The 18,865-nt window shown below is 36.6% G+C and overlaps 1 protein-coding gene across 2 annotated transcripts in view; it reads right to left on the reverse strand.

Annotated features, from left to right (window-relative positions):
- SMARCA5 (SWI/SNF related, matrix associated, actin dependent regulator of chromatin, subfamily a, member 5) overlaps positions 1-18,395 on the reverse strand; it is a 38,463-nt gene extending 20,068 nt beyond the window's left edge. The window contains exons 1-9 of one of the 2 annotated variants that reach the window (XM_042935404.1): positions 17,773-18,395; positions 14,241-14,315; positions 10,323-10,489; positions 6,989-7,089; positions 5,390-5,490; positions 4,472-4,651; positions 3,191-3,346; positions 2,965-3,096; positions 1,157-1,225 (exon numbers count right to left, since the gene is read on the reverse strand). In XM_042935404.1, the coding sequence (XP_042791338.1) occupies positions 1,157-1,225; positions 2,965-3,096; positions 3,191-3,346; positions 4,472-4,651; positions 5,390-5,490; positions 6,989-7,089; positions 10,323-10,489; positions 14,241-14,315; positions 17,773-17,949 (1,158 nt within the window). In that variant the 5' untranslated portion in view covers positions 17,950-18,395. Of the gene's footprint in view, positions 1-1,156; positions 1,226-2,964; positions 3,097-3,190; positions 3,347-4,471; positions 4,652-5,389; positions 5,491-6,270; positions 6,399-6,988; positions 7,090-10,322; positions 10,490-14,240; positions 14,316-17,772 lie in introns of those variants that run through there. The other variant, XM_042935406.1, reaches the window with a different exon arrangement.
- Positions 18,396-18,865: the final 470 nt, after the last annotated feature.

The raw sequence follows: 18,865 nt of genomic DNA on the forward strand, positions 1-18,865 counted from the left end.
ACATTACCACTGAGTGCTGGACTAGGTAGGGAAAGAGGGGGAGAGTAGGAAAGGGGACACTAGATGTAGCAGAAAGGATAGGCAAAGACAAAGAAACTGCCATTAGCACAATGTTTACAGAAAACTGACAGTGGGGTCAGGAATTTTAACAAATTAAATTGATGTAAGAAGTGTAACAGAAGTTAGAGAATGTCAGAAAAGTTAAATCATGGGGGTTGGGGAGGAGAGCTGCCCACACCCCGCCAGGGGGCACCTACAATGCCCAGCAACACGTTTGGTTGTCACAAATAGGGACATGCTATTGGCATATAGTGGGTGGAAGTGTCAAAACTGCTGTTAAACAGGAAAACCACCTAAAACTATCTAGACCAAAATGTCAATATGAGTTGAGAACCCATGAGTTAGGTCATGAAAGGCCTTGTATGCCATGTTTACAAGGTCTGGCTTTATTCTGCTCGACACGCTATCTTAATCTGGGTTCTATTTGAGAAATTACCTACCAACTTTCACTTGTGAACCTTCATGAAGAAGAAACAAAGCTACATATCAAAACAAAAAATTACCAACTCTGCTCACAATGCACTATTAGCAGTTGCTTATACAGTCAATGGATTTAAAAACAAAAGACTGACCCCCTTTACCCAAAGGTAAAGAACCACATGTCTTAAATTCAGATTACTTTTGCATTTATTAAATTAGGATTTCATCCTAGGTTCTAACATTAAAAGCACCATACCTCACCCTGCTCCCCCTTACTGTAAGATCAAATGGTTAAGTGATAGGATTCAAATAGATCTGATTCTGCAGTGCACCTGGGCGGCTCACCTGGTTAAGCAACCAACTCTTGATTTCAGCTCAGGTCATGATCTCACGATTTGTGAGATTGAGCCCGCACTGGGCTCTGTGCTGTGGGTGCACAGCCTGCTTGAGATTCTTTCTCTCTCCCTCTCTCTCTGCCCTAGCCCCACTGGGTGTCTCTTTCTCTCTCAAAAATAAAGAAATAAACTTAAAAAAAAATAAAAATAAAAACAAATAAATCTGATTCTGGTCACTATGTTTTGTTTGTTAACAGAAAAATAATCCACTAATTTAAACCTCTCTACTCATGTTTCCCATTAGAAATATGCTCTATTTAACCTTATTCCAAAATACTTACCATATGAAGCCTCTCAACTAGCTTTTGATCCCCAAGGCAATTGTTTGTATCAAACCATGAATCAAAGTCCTAGATTAACAAACCAAAAATATATTAAGATCAGAAATATTAACTACCAGTATTAACTACAAATAAACTATTTATGCTAGAGATAACAATGATTTCTAGAATTAGTTGAGTATTTGAGTTGTAGATTGCAAAAAATCATTTGGTTCAATCCCATACATTTCACGTGTCACTGTTAGCAATTAATTTTAGAACTACTTTGAGAATCAGATTACTTCCTAAACAATTTTCTCAAAAACAAAGATGACAAGTTTCACAATGAAAAAAACAATAGTTGGAAAAGAAATTCTGTAGAATTAGAGAATTAATATTCTTGAAAAATATCTTTCTTTAGAAAAGCTTAAAAATTAAAATCACTTTAGTTTGTTCTCTAAGGCTACTCAGACTACTCAAACACAAAGTTTGCAGAGCAATAGTCAATTTTAACTAAATTAATTTAAATTACCAACATTTCATTAGTATTTGGGTAGGATCTGAAAAAGGGTAACATTTCCATATTCTTACCTCTTTAGCATATCTGGTATATATTTGTGCTCTGTTAGTAAGCATAATCTTAGAATTAACGGTGTTAACTACAAGAAAACTTTAACTTATTGCTAAACAAAAGTATCAATGCACTAAGAAAAAGAAATGATCTCAAACAAAAGCGTCTAAATACATAAAAGCAGAACTAAAGTATTTTTCTGAGTTAAATGTCTTCCAAGAACACAAATTTCTCTATTCTTTTAAAATGATCCTTAACACAACAATCCAAAATTACCCCTTTTGGAACTTAATTGAGTTCTTCAAAGCCACACACACACACACGCACGCACGCACACACTAGCGCGCACGCTCTCTGTATCTCTGTATCTCTGCTCTGTATCTCTTGCTCTCTCCAGCCATGGAAACAAAGTTAAAAAATGAACAAATGAACTCTGGTTCAGCAAAACAATGAAATTACAAACGGCATAGACTTTCAATATACATATTATATTCTTAGGTACAGCCAACAGTTTGAGTACCTAACCATTTTTATGAGTGCAAATAATCTATTAAAAGGTAACGTTTAGGTTCAATGTTTGTCAGACCATAAAAAAAGATGGCTAGACAGGTTTTACCGAATTTGAAGACAATCTTGGGAAGAGTACATTTATGGGACTTAAAACACAAGCAATGTGAAGCTCACAAATTCAACTGGGGTATAACCTGAGCAGTACTTAAGAACACAGGCAGTCCACCGACAGCCGCTGAAATTCAGGCCGTGACTACCTGTTTGGTATATGAATCTATGATATTCCAGAGGGGGAAAACAAAGGTTTGTAAAATGATATTTGTCTGGGTGGCTCAGTTGGTTGAGCATGAGACTTCAGCTCAAGTCATGATGTCACTGTTTGTGTGTTTGAGCCCCACGTAGGGCTCTGTGCTGACAGTTGGGAGCCTGGAGTCTGTTCCAGATTCTGTGTCTCCCTCTCTCCCTCTGCCCTTCCCCAGCTCGTGTTCTCTCTCTCTCCCTCCCTCCCTCAAAAATAAATAAACTTTAAAAAAAGAAGTTAAAAAAAAAAAAAAAGAAAGAAACCCAAAGACACAAACAAGTAACTCTCAGGAGGCATAGAAAAAATTTGGTAGGTTATACCAGGCCATATAAAAGATGAAAAATTAACAATTATCTCAAGCAGGGCTGAAAGGTCAATTTTATTATAAAAATGTATAGCACTAAACAAAAACACTAACATTCCAACCAAACGGTAAGACATACTTACGTCTGCTGAATTAAAGACATCTGGCAACAAAAAATTAAGAAGTGACCAGAGCTCGTGCAAGTTGTTTTGAAGAGGTGTTCCAGTTAATAATAGTCGATTTGTAGTCTTGAATTCCCTCACTATCTCTGACAACTAAAAGAACCAAATTCATCATTAGAAGATTCTACATATTGATCAAATTCTAAATGAAGGTACAAATGATTTTCATTTCCAAATACTAAATTACCTTGGATTTTTCATTTTTGATCCTGTGAGCTTCATCTATAACTAAGTATCTCCAATTAAATTTTTTGAAAACTGACTTCTCTTTTATAAGCATTTCATAAGATGTTACACATACATCCCATTCTCCTGGTAATAAAACATCTCTGACAAAAGCAGCCTGTGCAGCAAGAGAAAAAAATTACATCAGGCAGAAATAAACTATACATTAAATTTATTGATGACAAGTAATCTAATACATAAAAGAGGGTAGAAATATTAAAAAGAGATAGTTACCTATAGTATGCAAACATCCAGAAATGGCTCAAACTAACTTCATTAATCATTTTCACTAATCATTTTTAAGTGTCAGAGCCATTTAGTAAAATAATTGACAAATTGATCAGTGCAAAATTCAATAAACTAAGTAACTCTTAAATGTCTTTTTTCATTTCCAACAGGTGCTAAAATTCTTAGGAGAGACAGGTTTAGGCAAAGGAGTGTACGGTTTGTGCCATAAAGTGAAGACTCAAGGATGGTTTGCAGTAACCATTTTCACTCCTTTCATATTTACAATCTATTAAGGCTTTGCTATTGTAAGTCTTATTTTACAAGAAAGTAAAGCAAGAAGTGGTTTAAATTGGGCTCCAAAACATAAAAAGCAATTTGGTAACTTAAAATACCCAAAATATCTATACAAGGAGAAACAGAAATCTAGAATCATCACTGATTGCTAAATGAAGAGGAAACAAAATTAAGTACATTTACTTTTAACATAGTACACTTTAAAATCTGAACTTTATATTCTCAAAAGTATCATTATTTCCTTCCAAAAAATTTCAACTAACCAACATTTTAACTTATTTCAATAAATACCACACCAGCTAATCAAAATACTGTGATTGGCTCAATCCATCTTTAAAAAATACCGTGACTATTAATTACCATTATGCATATCAATCTAAACAAAATCTGGCTCCTCAAATTTCCAACCACTTCTCAAACTCAAAACTTCTTTAAACAAGGATTTTGCTTCTAGAATGAGAACATGCCCTTTGATTTTATACAACCAATCTCAAAATAAAAGAAACTATATTCATATGGCATCATAGTGTCTACAACTCCTTTTCCCCAGTAGGATTCTTGACCACCAAGATAATATGACATCTGTAAATTATGAATATTTGTGAAGACCCAAGTTTACTATTGGACTCCTTCTCTTATCCTCTTCTAGTTACCCCCCTCCCCTAAACCTAAACTCAAATTGTTTTAGTATCAAATATGTAAAGGAACATGAAAAGCTTACTCTTTGTTCTTTATCTCCTATCAAGCAAACAGATCTAAGTGTTGGTACCCATCTCTTGAATTCACTCATCCAGTTGTGTAATGTAGACTTAGGAACCAAAACCATATGAGGACCAGGAATGTTTCTATAGTGTTTCATGTACCCAAGAAGAGAAATTGTTTGAAGAGTCTTTCCCAAGCCCTGAAAGAGTAACCACAAAGCAATGAAAAACAAAAACAAAGTAGACATCCATATTTGTATTTCCTGACATACAAAAATATTCAAAAGCAAAGCTGTGTTTGCAATAACTAACAAATTGCAAGCACATGGTATGTGTCAAGTTCAGCAGTGTTGTTTTTTAATCTTCAGAGGTCTATAAGGAGGTACTACTACCATGCCCATAAGGCCCAGAAGTTTAAGTGACTTTCCCAAAGTCGCATAGCGGGGCTAGAAGTAAGACCCATTTCTTTTGACTCCATGCAATTAAGTGTTTTAGCACTATCGCTGCATAGAAATTTTGAAACGTTTCACTACATAACTAATAAGTAGTAAATGAGGTAAATGTTTTGAGACAGAATTACACAAGCTGCCACACTGAGAAAATATTCATTGATGAGAAATCAATGACCCTCACTTGTGTTTTACAGAAGTGGAGGGAAACAGCCAAAACATTTTATTATAAAAGTCTGTCAAAAACATGTTTCTCAAAATGTATTACTTTTAAATTTATTACACTTTTATAAATAATAATTTCTCACAACTGAAGTATAGATTCTGCTTCTGCAGCTAAAGCAAGTCTGACAGAGTTTAGTTTGCTAACAGTTCTAGATTGTAATCAACAAAAATTATGTTCTACTGTCTTAACTTGTATAAATTTCATGGTACAAAGGATTTTCAATTACAAAAATATGGCCTTCTAAAAAACTATGAAACACATACCATTTCATCTGCAAGGATACCATTGATGCCATTCTCATACAAAGAAATGAGCCAATTCAATCCTCGGACCTGATAATCTCTCAGTTTACCCCATTTTACATCTGAGAATAAGAAAGAAAACACAATGCACGTTTTAAAGACACAAGAAATAAAGAAAGGCTGTCCCTTTCATCTGATACTTGGGTTTAACTTGGACTTGCACAGGTTTGCTCTGTGACTTTCCTGTCTTCCATTTGCAAGTCATTAGAAACAACCACTGTGATCTGGAGCCGAGAAGGAGCGGACGGATAAGGAGAATAACCAAGTGCAAAAAACATGACTGTAAAGCATCAGATTACCTACCCCAATCACTCAGTTCTTACGTTACCAATATATATTGGTACTAGAGACTCTCTTTGCTCTTTATATCCTTCTTTTAATGTTATCACAAATGTTTTTAAACCAAGTGTTTTCACCTTCCATGAAAACCCAGACATTCTCTGGGGATTTAGTTTTCCTCCTAACAAAGGGGAAATGAGACAAGATATACAGAAATTGTTTTTCCTTTACCTTTTATAAGTTACTTTTTTAACAGGCTCAAAAGAGACAATATCTCTTCTGGGGAATACTACACATTTCCCACCCCAGAAAAATTACTAAGTATATACATCATAATCACCAGATGTTTTTTAAAATATGCACATCTATACCCTATCGTCTTTCAAAAACCACTGCTTTCTGGGAAAACTAGCTACAACGTAGAAATGTGAGAAAGAAACAACCCAAATAATTCAAATTTCCTTCTCCCTTTGGACGAAACACCTGGCTCTAGTTTCTAACTTCATGAAAAGAAATGGAAACTGGGTATTCCACAGCCCAAAAAAACCCCTGAAAATACGTACTTTAAACAGATCGCTGAATTTCTAACCAGATCCTGTCTTGTCTGAAGTTCAACTTGCTAAGAGTTAAAATTACAGTTAATTTAAATAACAAGTCCAAACTGTAGGTCCTATAGTGACCTTTATAAAGTTTTGCTGTTGGTTAACAACCATTATGACCACACAAACAAGTTATCCAGTAGTAAGAGAAAGGAGATCAGGAAAAAAAAACAAAAAAACCCAAAAAACTATCAGGCTTCAGTAAAGACAAACATGCCACCAGACAAAATTATATATATGTAAAACTTACATCTGGTTAACCAGGTTTTCTTTAGGAAAACCATTAAAAAACAAATGTTTCAGAAAAAAATTTAAAACTAACTTAATACAAAATCCTGAGATCAGTTAACCAAAGTGTTCATGAAGTGCTTTTCTTTACACATTAAGTTTTCTTATCTGGGGCAAAAACAAGGCAAAATCCATTCCTAGTTTTACACATACATTCAGGCAACAACAAACACAATGGCATTTTATGCCCCTTTGAAATACAGCATCGCTATTAATATGCTACCACTCCCATCCAAAAAAAATCTGAAATTTATTTCATGTTCAATAAATTTCAAAAGATTACTAAAAATTCCCTTTATAAATTACAGTCAAAACAAATCCAAAACATTAACCAAAGAATGTTTCAAAGGGGATTCTGGAAAAAATCAAGTAGTTATAAATGTGTATAACATACATGATGGAGAGTCTTCAAATCTAGTGCAAACATTGGTTGCTTTAGAGCTTTCGGTTAATAGTTCTTCATCCTCCTCTTGCTCAGTTCTACGATGTCGGTAGCTGTCAAGTTCATGATAAAATCAACTGATTAGCACTTTAGTTTTAACTACCAGCTACTATTTCAACATAATAGTCAAGTGGCTGACCAAGATTCCACAATAATTTTTAAGAGGCATTTACATTAAGACCAGAAAAGTGGAACAATAGATATTAGTAAATTTAAACCTGAAATATTTTACATGGCTTTCTAAATATATATAATGCAATTATTACAACAGTGTAACACCTGAAGTAATGTGATAATCTCATTTCAAGGAACTACGCAGTCAGAAAAATTTCATAATTTGTAATTTGAAGTTATATTTTAAAGTATTTCCACCAGGAAAAAGAAAAAAAAAAAAAAAAGCTCCAGAAATCACATTTTAAAAACTACAACTTTCAAAAGGATAAGATTGTGCCATCTGAGACAATATGGTTGGACCTAGAGAGTATTATGTTAAGTGAAATATGACTGAGAAAGACAAATACCATATGACTTCACTCATAAATGAAACCTAAAAAAATAAATAAATAAACAAACAAAAAGCAAAATCAGAACTGTAAATACAGAGAACTGAGTTGGCAGAGGAAAAAAGGGTGGGGCACTGGACAAAATGGGTGAATGGGAGAGACATATAGACCTCCAGTTATGCTGTGAGTAGGTCACAGAAAGAAAAAGCAGAGCACAGGAACACAATCAATAATATTATAACAGTGATGCAATGGAACCGATGGTAACTATACTTATGGGGAACACAGCATAATGTATAAATCTGTCCAATCATTAAGCTGTACACCCAAAACTAATGTCAACTGTATGTCAACTATACTCAAAAATAAAAATTAAAAATATAACTGTGACTTTCACTGTGATAATAATATAGCATAATGTATAGAGTTGTGGAATCACTGTTGCACACCTGAAAGTAATGTAACATTGTATGTCAACTATGCTATTAAAAATAAATATACTTAAATCTACAACTTTCAGCAAAAGCTGCAGAATATGCAGAACAGAAATTTAGTGCTTAAGCAATGACTCTTCATCCAAGATTTCATCAGAACTACTCAAAGCCTATTACAGATGCCCAGATTCTACATCCCAAGAGAACTGGATACAGCCCCTTAAAAACTGATTTTCTGCAGTTTTAATATTGCCAAATTTCTTAATCTCTAAAGGGCTCAGGTTAGAAGTACTTCAATTCTCCAATTCTGAAGCTTCCAATTTTGAACCTTCATACTTCCAACAAATATTTTCATTTAAGTTAGAAAACAGTAGATTATGCACTCTTGTAACTTCTAAATCTAAGTGCTAGTTTGATCTGTACCAAAACTACATGCTTGAAAGAAGAGGATAATTAGCCTTCTCAGAAGAATTCTTCAGAAACTCAGACCAAGGCAGTAAATATATGCAAGAATATTCTTGTTTCATGTGCTTCAAAGTAGAATGTCTTAGTTATTTTTCATACTTCTCCTCCTTTTAGCCCTATAAATCTTAATACAAAGATCTACCCTCAATTCCAATTTATTCTCTAAACTAGGAAAGAACTTTTTTTTTTTAAACGTTTATTTATTTTGAGAGAGAGAAAGGGGAGGGGCAGAGAGAGCGAGAGAGAGAATCCCAAGCAGGCTCTGCTGTCAACACAGGGCACTGCATCGATCTCAGGAACTGGTTCGTAAGATCACGACGTGAGCCAAAATCAAGAGTCAGATGCTTAACTGACTGAGCCATCCAGGCACTTCCAACTAGGAAAGAACTTTAACTTTCTTTTCTTATTTTTTTTTTTTTAAATAAAATCTCCTCACAGGCTATTAAGATGATTGATTATTATGGTCATAAAACTGAAGATAAAGGCTGGAATGTGCTTATTACTTCAAATTGAAGGTTAACTGAACATAACTGTGGATGATGGATTAAAATAAATAAATAAATACACACACACACACACACACACACACACACACACACACACACACACATCCTTATACTTAAGGACAGTACCATCACCCTAATTAGTTCACATAAGCTAAATTTCCATTTAAGATGGTCTAAAGGTTAAAGAAGAAATGTGCTAAGACTCCTTGTCCCCAATAACACTAGTAAGACCAAGCTAAACAATATATTATATATTTACTATAGAATACCTTTATGTTATATAATCTTAATACAAGTGTTTCTTTCCATGACATATTAACTACACTATAAAATACCCATTATAAGTAGTTCACATTTCCAGAGCACGACATCTGATGCTATTTAAATAGCTGAAACTTCTCAAGTCAGAACAATTTAAATACACCTGAAGTACAAGGGTCTCTTATAAAGTTTCGTAAGTATTAAAACAAAAGCACTCTGATTACACACAATGGGTAAGAAGATAGATTAGATGACTGGAATATCCAAGTAAAATTAAGGTATTATGCTTATGCTTTTTGACCATAATCCCTTCAAGATATAGCTCACACTTCCATGTTTCTGTAAATTGTGTGGTAAACTTAACGTTACTGGTGAGTTTGTAATTTCCTCTTTTAAGTGTATTTACTGATTATTTTTCATTTTTCACCTTGGGAATTACATGGTCATTCCAGAGAACTGAGATTGCCCTAAATCTATTAATATTAAATCTATTAGTTATTACTAATTAAACTTCCTAATTATCCAACCAGCACAAAAATTCCAAGGCAGTATTTATAAACCAAACATGTTAAGAGGTATTTTACACATTGTAAACCACCACCTAAGAGCAGGATACAATCTGGCACTTTCATTTACAGAAGGACAACTAAGTATAATAAAAAATTTTAAACAAACTGCTGTGTTATAAATCATCACTATATTCCATACACAAGCACAGACTTCAGACAAAAGCAATCCACTTGATGCATGTTTGAGGATTATGACTAGGGCCTATCCCAAATCAGACCGAAAGTCAAGCTTGGACTATTCTAATTACTTCTAAGGGATGTTAAACAGGTTGCTTACACTCTGCATTTGTTTTCTCTCCAAGGAATGGATGACATCTGAATTCCATAAACAGTATAATGCTGTAACAGCTAAGGCATTATGCATTATTCTTAATTATTTATACACGTATGGCTACATCTTATCAAGCCAACAACTAGGGCCAAATAAGTAACAGCCCTAAAACAATTTTCTTAATGAAGTAAATTCTTAATGAAGTGATTTTAATGTTTCTAATAAAGATTATCAAAAATAAGTTTGTTTCAACTATGAAATACAAACTATTACTCACTCGCCAACTGATAGCAAGTTTTGTTTCTCATCCTTTTTTATTCGTGGGCGCCCTGGTTTCATCTTCAAAGGTGAGGTTGGAGTCTTCTGAGCAGCAGGCTGAATGAAATGTGCAAACAGTTCTGTCTGCTTTAATAAATACTCAAATCTATTTGCTCGGTCGGTTTGCTGCAAAAAGTTTTTAAGACACATTTTATCAGAATATTAATACAACTTCAGAAATCAAAGCTTCAACATTCCCCTATACGATAAACTCAGCAAAAAGGAACTACTGAGACATGCAACAACATAGATGAGTTTCAAAAGCATTATACCTTATACATACATATATATATATATACACACACACACACAAAAAACCATTATACTAAGTGAAAGAAGACAAACACAGACTGTGTACTATGACTTTACTTACACGAAATTATAGCTAGAGATAGAAAGCTCATCTGGAGTGTTCAAGGGGATAAGGACAAGAGCTCATTTTGGGCGGGATAATAAAAATGTCCTACATCATGACTATAAGGTGGCTAACTAATTGCATAAATTTGCCAAACCTCATTAACTTAAAATTAAAACTGTTGTGTGTCAATTATATAGCAATTTGGTTGACCAAAAAACATTAAAAAATTAAAACAGTTTTTAAAGAAGTGAATTTATTCAGAAATGGAAAAAAATGTGTTGGTCATTCATCAGTTAAGCTGTGCCAAATTTTAAAAAGGCATCAGGTTGAAATACATCTATTAAGGTGCTCCTGACCAGGGGCGCCTGGGTGGCTCAGTCGGTTGAGCACCTGACTTCGACTCAGGTCATAATCTCACGGTTCGTGAGTTCGAGCCCCACGTCGGGCTCTGTGCTGACAGCTCAGAGTCTGGAGCCTGCTTCCAATTCTGTGTCTCCTTCTCTCTCTGCCCCTCCTCCATCCATGCTCTGTCTCTCTCTCAAAAATAAATAAAACATTAAAAAAGAAACAAAGAAAGAAAGAAAATGTTTAAGGTGCTCCTGACTGGCTCAGTCAGTAGAGCACGAGACTCTTAATCTCAGGGTCATGAGTTCGAGCCCTATGCTGGCTGGGCACAGAGCTTACTTTAAAACAAAAACTATTAAGTTCATGAAATACTCATTAACCCAATGCAGTTATTAATACTATTTCTTCCTTTCATTTCTAACATCTGCCATTTGAAATCTTCTCTATTACCACACTAAGAGAATGGAAGAATTTCAACCAAAAAAACTTAAGATCACTGAAATCAGCATACTTCTCTCCATGATAATTTCCTATAGAAGACAAGCTTCAGTTTTTTGTTTTTGAAAATTACAAACTATTTTATAATTTTAAGCTTACTTATTTTGAGAGAGAGAGAGAGCATGCACAAGAGAGCATGCAAGGGGGGAGGGGGCAGAGAGAGATAGAGGAGACCGAGAATCCCCACCAGACTCTGCACTGTCAGCCTAGAGCCCAACGTGGGGTTCGATCTCACAAACCATGAGATCATGACCTGAGCCGAAATCAAGAGTCAGATGTTTAACTGACGGAGCCACCCAGGTACCCTATGAAGATTAAAAATTATTTTAAAGTACTGATAATATACGTATTTTACAGTATTTCATTTCTTTATATGTATATAATAAAAAAGGCAAGCAACTAGTAGATGTTGGGGCTGAAAAAAATCTATTCACTTATTGTAATTATATTTGGAATCAAGATAAATTAAGCTATGGAAATTAATTCAGATAGGTCAGAGCTAGACATTTTAAGGGAAGTGCTATTCTGCAGTATTTAAAAATCACTAAGTATTCTTCACTTCTTCCAAAGTTTTCAGTCAACATTATCTTCTTAAATAGCTTTTCAATTCAGCAACTACTTTTGTGTATCTGCCAGAAAAGGCACATTTGTTCATCAAATTCCAGTATCAAAAATAAACATAAGGCATAATTTAAGATGGTCAGAAGGTAAATGCTTGGAAAATAAAGCAGGATAAAAGGAACTGGGAATGGCACTAAAATTTTAATGGGGATGACCAGAAAAGTCCTAAGACATGATGTTTCAACAGAGAAGAGGGTCCCCTCCACCCCCATTCTTAGATCTTATCACATATCTCTAATGCTCAAAAACCTTTAATGGCTCTAGATGTCTTAAGATTTTCAAAGTGCTTCACAACCCATCAGAGCAAAAATATCCAAAACTTGATCTGCATGATCAAGTTTTGAAACTACAGCCTTAAGGAATTAAGTACAGACTTCACCATAGTTCTACACATGATCAACGACTTCAAAATTCTCACTACTCATTTATTCAAGTGGTAGTAGGATTATAAACTAGTTGCAAAGAACCAAGGAGGAGTTCAGAACAGCATTTACAGAATAATTATGGCAAACATTGAGGGAAAAACAGGCCAAGACCTTGGTTGTGAATGAAAATATTAACATAAAATGATGTGAGATCTTAAAGGGAAAAAACAGATCCTTAAAAAGTAAAAATAGAGTAAGATTAGGAACCTGAAGGACATGAATCATAAAATCAAATGGATTATTAAAATCAATAGCTTTAAACCAGTTTATCTCTCTGAAACAAAAGGAAATGACACAGGGTAGCAGAGGCCATACATGTTTGGAAATAGGAAATAAACTGAAGAAAAGCCTGTAATTCTTTGTGGAGGAAGACTGAAAATAAGGCTGTGGCAGAAATGGAATAGAAAGTTTAACCAGAATAGTAAGTAAAGTTTTAAAATGGCTAAATGGGATTGTTGAGCAATAAATACCGAAAGCCTGAGAGTAAAAACCATAAATTTATTCTGGTACCAATCAGCACTATTATTCAGTTTTCTCAAGTAGTATTCAGTATCCTTGGTTCAAGAATAAAGCGTGGATACTGAGACTTACTTACCTATAGTTAGGAGCTAGCAGATGACAGGGGAGCTTGATTAAAAAAAGAAAATGTTAGTCAAGACCATGATGTTGAAAAAGGAAACGATTAGGAGACTGAAAAACTTGGAAAAATGTATGAAGAGATCTGGAAGAGGCCTGATCATAAGAAAGGAAGCAAATACAGAAGCCAACGAAATAACCCATGCAACAGAAGAAAATGAATTAGGGCAATAAGGGAAAAAGAGAAGTATTTATGATGTTTAACTTGCAAGATTATTAAAATTATGAAGTACTGCTATAGACAGCTTGGGTATATATTAAGAGGAACTGTCATTGATTGAGGTAACACTAAGTATATGTGTGAGGCACAGAATAAATTCAATTTTGGATATTCCTAAGTAAGAGGTACCAAAGGGACTTAAATGTCCAACAAAAAATGAAAATACAATGGTTGGAAGCATCTGGGCTAGAGGTAAATATTGAGAAGAATTCAGTTTAAAGAAAACCAATGATGAGGTCACCTGACTGGCTCAGTTAATACAGCATTTGACACCTGATCTTGGGGTTGTGAGTTCAAGCCCCACATTGGACGCAGAGATTACCTAGATATAAAACCTTAAAAAAGAAAAGAAAAGAAAAGAAAAGAAAAGAAAAGAAAAGAAAAGAAAAGAAAAGAAAAAACCAATGACAAGGATCGAACTGTTCAAGAAGAAATGTTAGAGTACAATGGTAAATAGATGCAGAATACACACATCTTGAATAACTACTTCTCTGGTCTTTTACTCTCCCCACTCTCTGATACTAAATCATAAAATAAAGGTAGATAAAATAACCCAAATATGTATATGATATTATTTTGTGCGTTTATGTAGTACTTCTATATTTGTATAGAAGTACTTTACGTATGCAAACAACAAAAGTTACAGTATCCTATGTTACACACACTTCAACTGAATATCTGTACCTCAACTATAAAAATTAAATGCAGAAATTTGGTCCATTCAGTTACTTAATTTAAGTAATTATAGACTCTATTCATATACCTAGAGCATACCATTTTTTCTTCGTAAGTGGGATCTGGTTCTTGGATTTCTTTTTGCTTTCCAGGAGATGCATCATCAAATACTTCCTGGTAGGAAAGAAAAATCATGGATTGTTCTTCAAAAATAGTCAACACATCATTATTAAACTAATTTCTGCTGAAAACACATTCTAAGTAATACATTTCTACTGCAAACTTGCTAGTTACTCAAATGGCTGTTACCTAACCTGATAGGATATCTTGATGAAATTAAACGCCATGATGAAAACAACCTATTTAACCCAAATATGTAAACTACATGGCTACTGGCCAAGATTTATACAACACAAGACTATTATCTACATCATCCTAGAATAAAAGAGTAACTTTCAACAAATCTGTCTATTTTTTTACTCAATAATTATGAAACCAAATTAAATAGTATATACTATGAAGAAATCATGTTCCTTTTTAATTATAAAACTGCAGTATCTACCTTGCTTGTATGTAACTATAAACTTGAAATACAGCATCATTAGTCATGCTGATTTCCATCTTCTGGAAAAATATAAAAAAATTTCATGCATCCTAAATCAAATACTCTAACAATCTGATTCCTAAATTGGTAGTAAATATCCTATCTTGTGAATTTATTCACCCTGACATTCAAAATGCCACAAACAAAAAACAGCAACAACTATACTGCAAAGTTCCACTCACCTATCAAAACAGCAACTAAGAATAGTTGGTAAAAGAATAATTTTCATTAAAAATGTACAAATCTGGGCTTGGTACTATGTATTATAATAAAGCTACCTGTGATTAAAAAATTGGGAGGGCTGGAGATGGTAGAGTAGTAAAGAGGTCAAATGACCTAAATTGTAGTCTAACTTCATTGCTAAGAGTTTTACGTACCTGTGTAACCGTAACTTAAGCTCATCACAAATCTCTGGTTTCCACAAGTAAAAAGGATAAAGCCACCTGTAAGCCTACTTCACAAAATAGTATTGGATGTCATGAAAGGCCAAATACACCCTAAAAAAATAAAATGTGGTTTCCAACAGTAGTCATTATTTCTTCCATAGTTAAAAAAAAAAAAAAAAAAAAAAAAAAAAAAAAAAAAAGGGATTTGGACTCCAAGACTCTTGAGGTCACATGACACACATACACAGTGTGTCTATCTGCCTAGTCTGTCGGCATTTAGTGTACCTATCTATCAATCAGTCTAGTCAATAGCGAAAAAAGGCAAAGATAGGCTTAATCTACAACGCCAAAAACATCATAATAAACAAAAACTGGAATTACTCCCTTGACTTATCAGTATCCAAGCAAAAATGAAAACTTTACTGAATACATGTGAAAGCTAACATTTCTGGGAAGATCAGCCTTGTCAAAAAAAATTCGTGAATGCAAGATTTCATTTGTTTTCTAATTTTGAAAAACACCCACCTTAAATTCTACTTTCAAACAAGAAAAAGGCATTTAAGACTGCCAAATATATTACATATTTTTGCTCAAATCTGTTTTTTACCAGGGAACCTCAATGACTTACAAATTCAGTTCAGAAAAGACTGAAAGTACATTTACTTAAAAAATTTTTTTAATCACACTATAACATGCAGAGAAAAAAAAAAATCCAGGCTAAAATTAGTCACTGAAGAAACTTATGAAAGATGAAATTACTGATGTTCCTGTACTGAGAAGGTTAAAATAACTGTCATTCTTCAAGAAATGAAATTGTCAAACATCCTTCTTGAAAAAATATGAGAGTAAAATATGTGGGAAATGGATCAGTTTCAGAGCCAGACCTGGGTTCTACCACAGGTTCTACTTATCAGAAGACTAATTTCCTCATAGAGCAAATAAAAATACCCTGGACTTCATTTGGTACTGGTTATCAAACACGAATGTCCATACTTAAATTCCATTTTAGTTTAAAAACAGCAAATAAAAGCCAAATTAGGCTTTATTACTCTTTCTGATATTTAAATAACATCTCTAGTGAGACATTGGTTGTTATTCCAAAATTTGAATGGAGACTCTTTTGAGAAGCTTATAGAAACTATGGACAGCACTGTGCAGAGAATTGTCCATTTACACACAACTGCTTTTCAGTGTGACGGATCTTCAAACCCCCACACCATGGAGCTGGAATCCAAGTTAAACAGCCCTAGTAATCCGAAGAACCACTTTAAACCTTAAGTAAGAAAAGTAAGGCAACACTAGTGAGGAATTTGAAACAGATCTAAAATCACTTGAAAGTACAGGATATCAATGTTCTATTGCACCAAAACCTACCCTCACCACTAAAAGTTCGCTCATAAACTATTAACATGTTACTTCACTCTAGATTAGACCTTGGGTGCCCAAATAGAACTCTGCTGTGCCAAAACCGCTTCAATGGTAAACTGCACTTCCATTTACTGATTTGTTAATACTGCATAAAAGATCATTTTTTTTTAGAGCGGTATTACCTTCACCCCTTGTATCTTAAGGATGGAAAAATCCCAGAAATCTTTGGGCTACGACTTTAAAATATCTCAAAACCGATCGAAGGCCAGGAATAAAATTTGGAAGGAGCAAGCAATCACTTTGTTCCCAGACATCGCACAGTCTTGGAGCATACCCAAGAGACCCGCCTGGCAACTCCCCAAACTTTCCACCCCCGCAGCACTGTCACCATACCCTGGCCAACCCCAGTCCTTAAAGCAGGCTCGGCAGCGAGCGGTACTAATGTTCAAAAAATAAAAAAAATAAGTGAATAAAAAAGGCCAAGGCCTCAAAAGAGGAATTGCGCTGGACTGAAAGCTAACCGCGCCAGATTCATCAATTCATCCATCCTCCCATCCATCCCCCGACTCAAAATTAAATGGGCGTCCACGACGGCTGCTGCTACCTCGGTCGCTTCTCTCCCAAAGGAACAGTGCTTGGGAGGAGCCTCCGTTCCCTTCACAGGAGCAGCTGCGCCCCGCTTATCCCCACTGCGCACTCGGCCATCCAGCTCTAGCCATTGTTTCTGCCCAGAACAGATACCGCCCCCACAAGGACTGGGATTAAGAAAAGGAGGCCTGAATCCTCGGATGCGCAGCTTTTAAATGCCTTCCCCACCCGGTGCATCCTTCCCTGACTACTAAGGGGCATCTCCCTCGCCCATCCCGCAAGTTTAGTGGAAACTAAAACCAAGAATCGGATGGGCCAGGGAATTATGGGAGTCCACCGGGGGAGAAAAAAAAAAAAAACCCAAAAAAACAAAAACGGGTAGATCCCTCTCTGCCTCAGTAATCACTAACATCTGTTTAATAAAAGGGTTCGAGGATTTGGCAAGGTTCGCTAAAGAGACAAGTAATGTAAATGTGAAATGCCAGAAATCCATAGGAGTCGGCGTGGGTAGGTTAAGCACAAGGGCGCAAGGGTGAAAGAATCATTCCGGTTCCAAAGGGTCTGAGGCCGAGTTTGAGTGCCGAAGGGGTGGAGTACTGCTCTGCGTCTGAGCACTAAAATCTGGGCGAGGGAACCAGCTCCTCGCCCCCCTGCACGCTCTCCCCGCGCCACAAGCCACCCTCACCTCCATCTCGGAGTCCGCGGGGCCGGAGCTGGCCGCAGAGGGAGCCGCCTGGGCCGCGACACCCTCGGGGCCGCCTTTGTTGCTGCTGTTGCTCACGCTGCCGGCGGCCGAGGCTGCTGGCTTGGAAGGCGCGCTCTCGGGAGGCGGGGGTGGCGGAGGCTCGGCCGCGGACGACATGATGTTCCGTCTGCGTCACCCGCTGCTGCCAGAGGCCCGGCAGAGATGAGGAGGCCTAGGCCTGGGTGGCTACGTCGCAACGAGCTGACGGAAGTGCGAGAGGACCACCCGAATGCGCCCCTGCGCCGCGGCTCAGCTAAGAGCCTAAGCCCTGCCCAGCAGCCTCCCGGTCTCGTCTTCCTCCTCTTCCGCGGGGCTCGGGATTCGACCGGCGCTTACCTCACGGCGGGAATCACGTCGACGAGAGTGGGCGGGGCCACCTGGGTCACCGAGGTCAGGGAAGGCGGGTTAATTTACGGGAGGGCGGAGGGTTGGGTAAGGGGAAAGGAAAGCGAAAGAGACCGACGCGAGGAACTAGCTTCGCCGCCTCCTTTTCTTCCTCTGGTAGAAATCATCTATCACGCCAGCATCCAGGACAACTACCTACGCCACCGACTTTCAACCCTCGCGAGATTAATAGTTGGCTAATTGACTCGGTTCTGAGTGCGCTTGCGCGGTCTTCTCGCCTCACCCTTGGCCACGCCCTCTCTTGGCCCCCGCGGGCTCTAGGACGAGGAGTGGGCGGGGCCCCGAGGGAGAGCTTGGGGACGTAGCTTTGTGCGTCGGTTCCCTGGCGTGACGCGAACGCAGTTCCTAACGGCTGTCCTCATCTGCCCTGTCTTCTGGGCCTGGCCGGGGGTCGGTGTCACCCCCTGAAAACTTGCCCAGGTTTTGCGGCGTCTGTTGAAACCTGGAGGCCTGTGCTGACTTTAACACTTGTACTGCCTCCGCTTATGGCATGACACTGTAGTGTTGACGTTATGGTTATCCCAAGTGACATCTTGTTTGTTTTCTCAGGAAAATTGTCCGTTAGTGTGATTTTTTTTTTTTTTTTTTTTTTTTTTTTTGTCTTCCCATGTTAGCTGTATCAGTCATT

This window comes from Panthera leo, chromosome B1 (assembly GCF_018350215.1).
Source record: "Panthera leo isolate Ple1 chromosome B1, P.leo_Ple1_pat1.1, whole genome shotgun sequence".
Classification (NCBI taxonomy): domain Eukaryota; kingdom Metazoa; phylum Chordata; class Mammalia; order Carnivora; family Felidae; genus Panthera; species Panthera leo.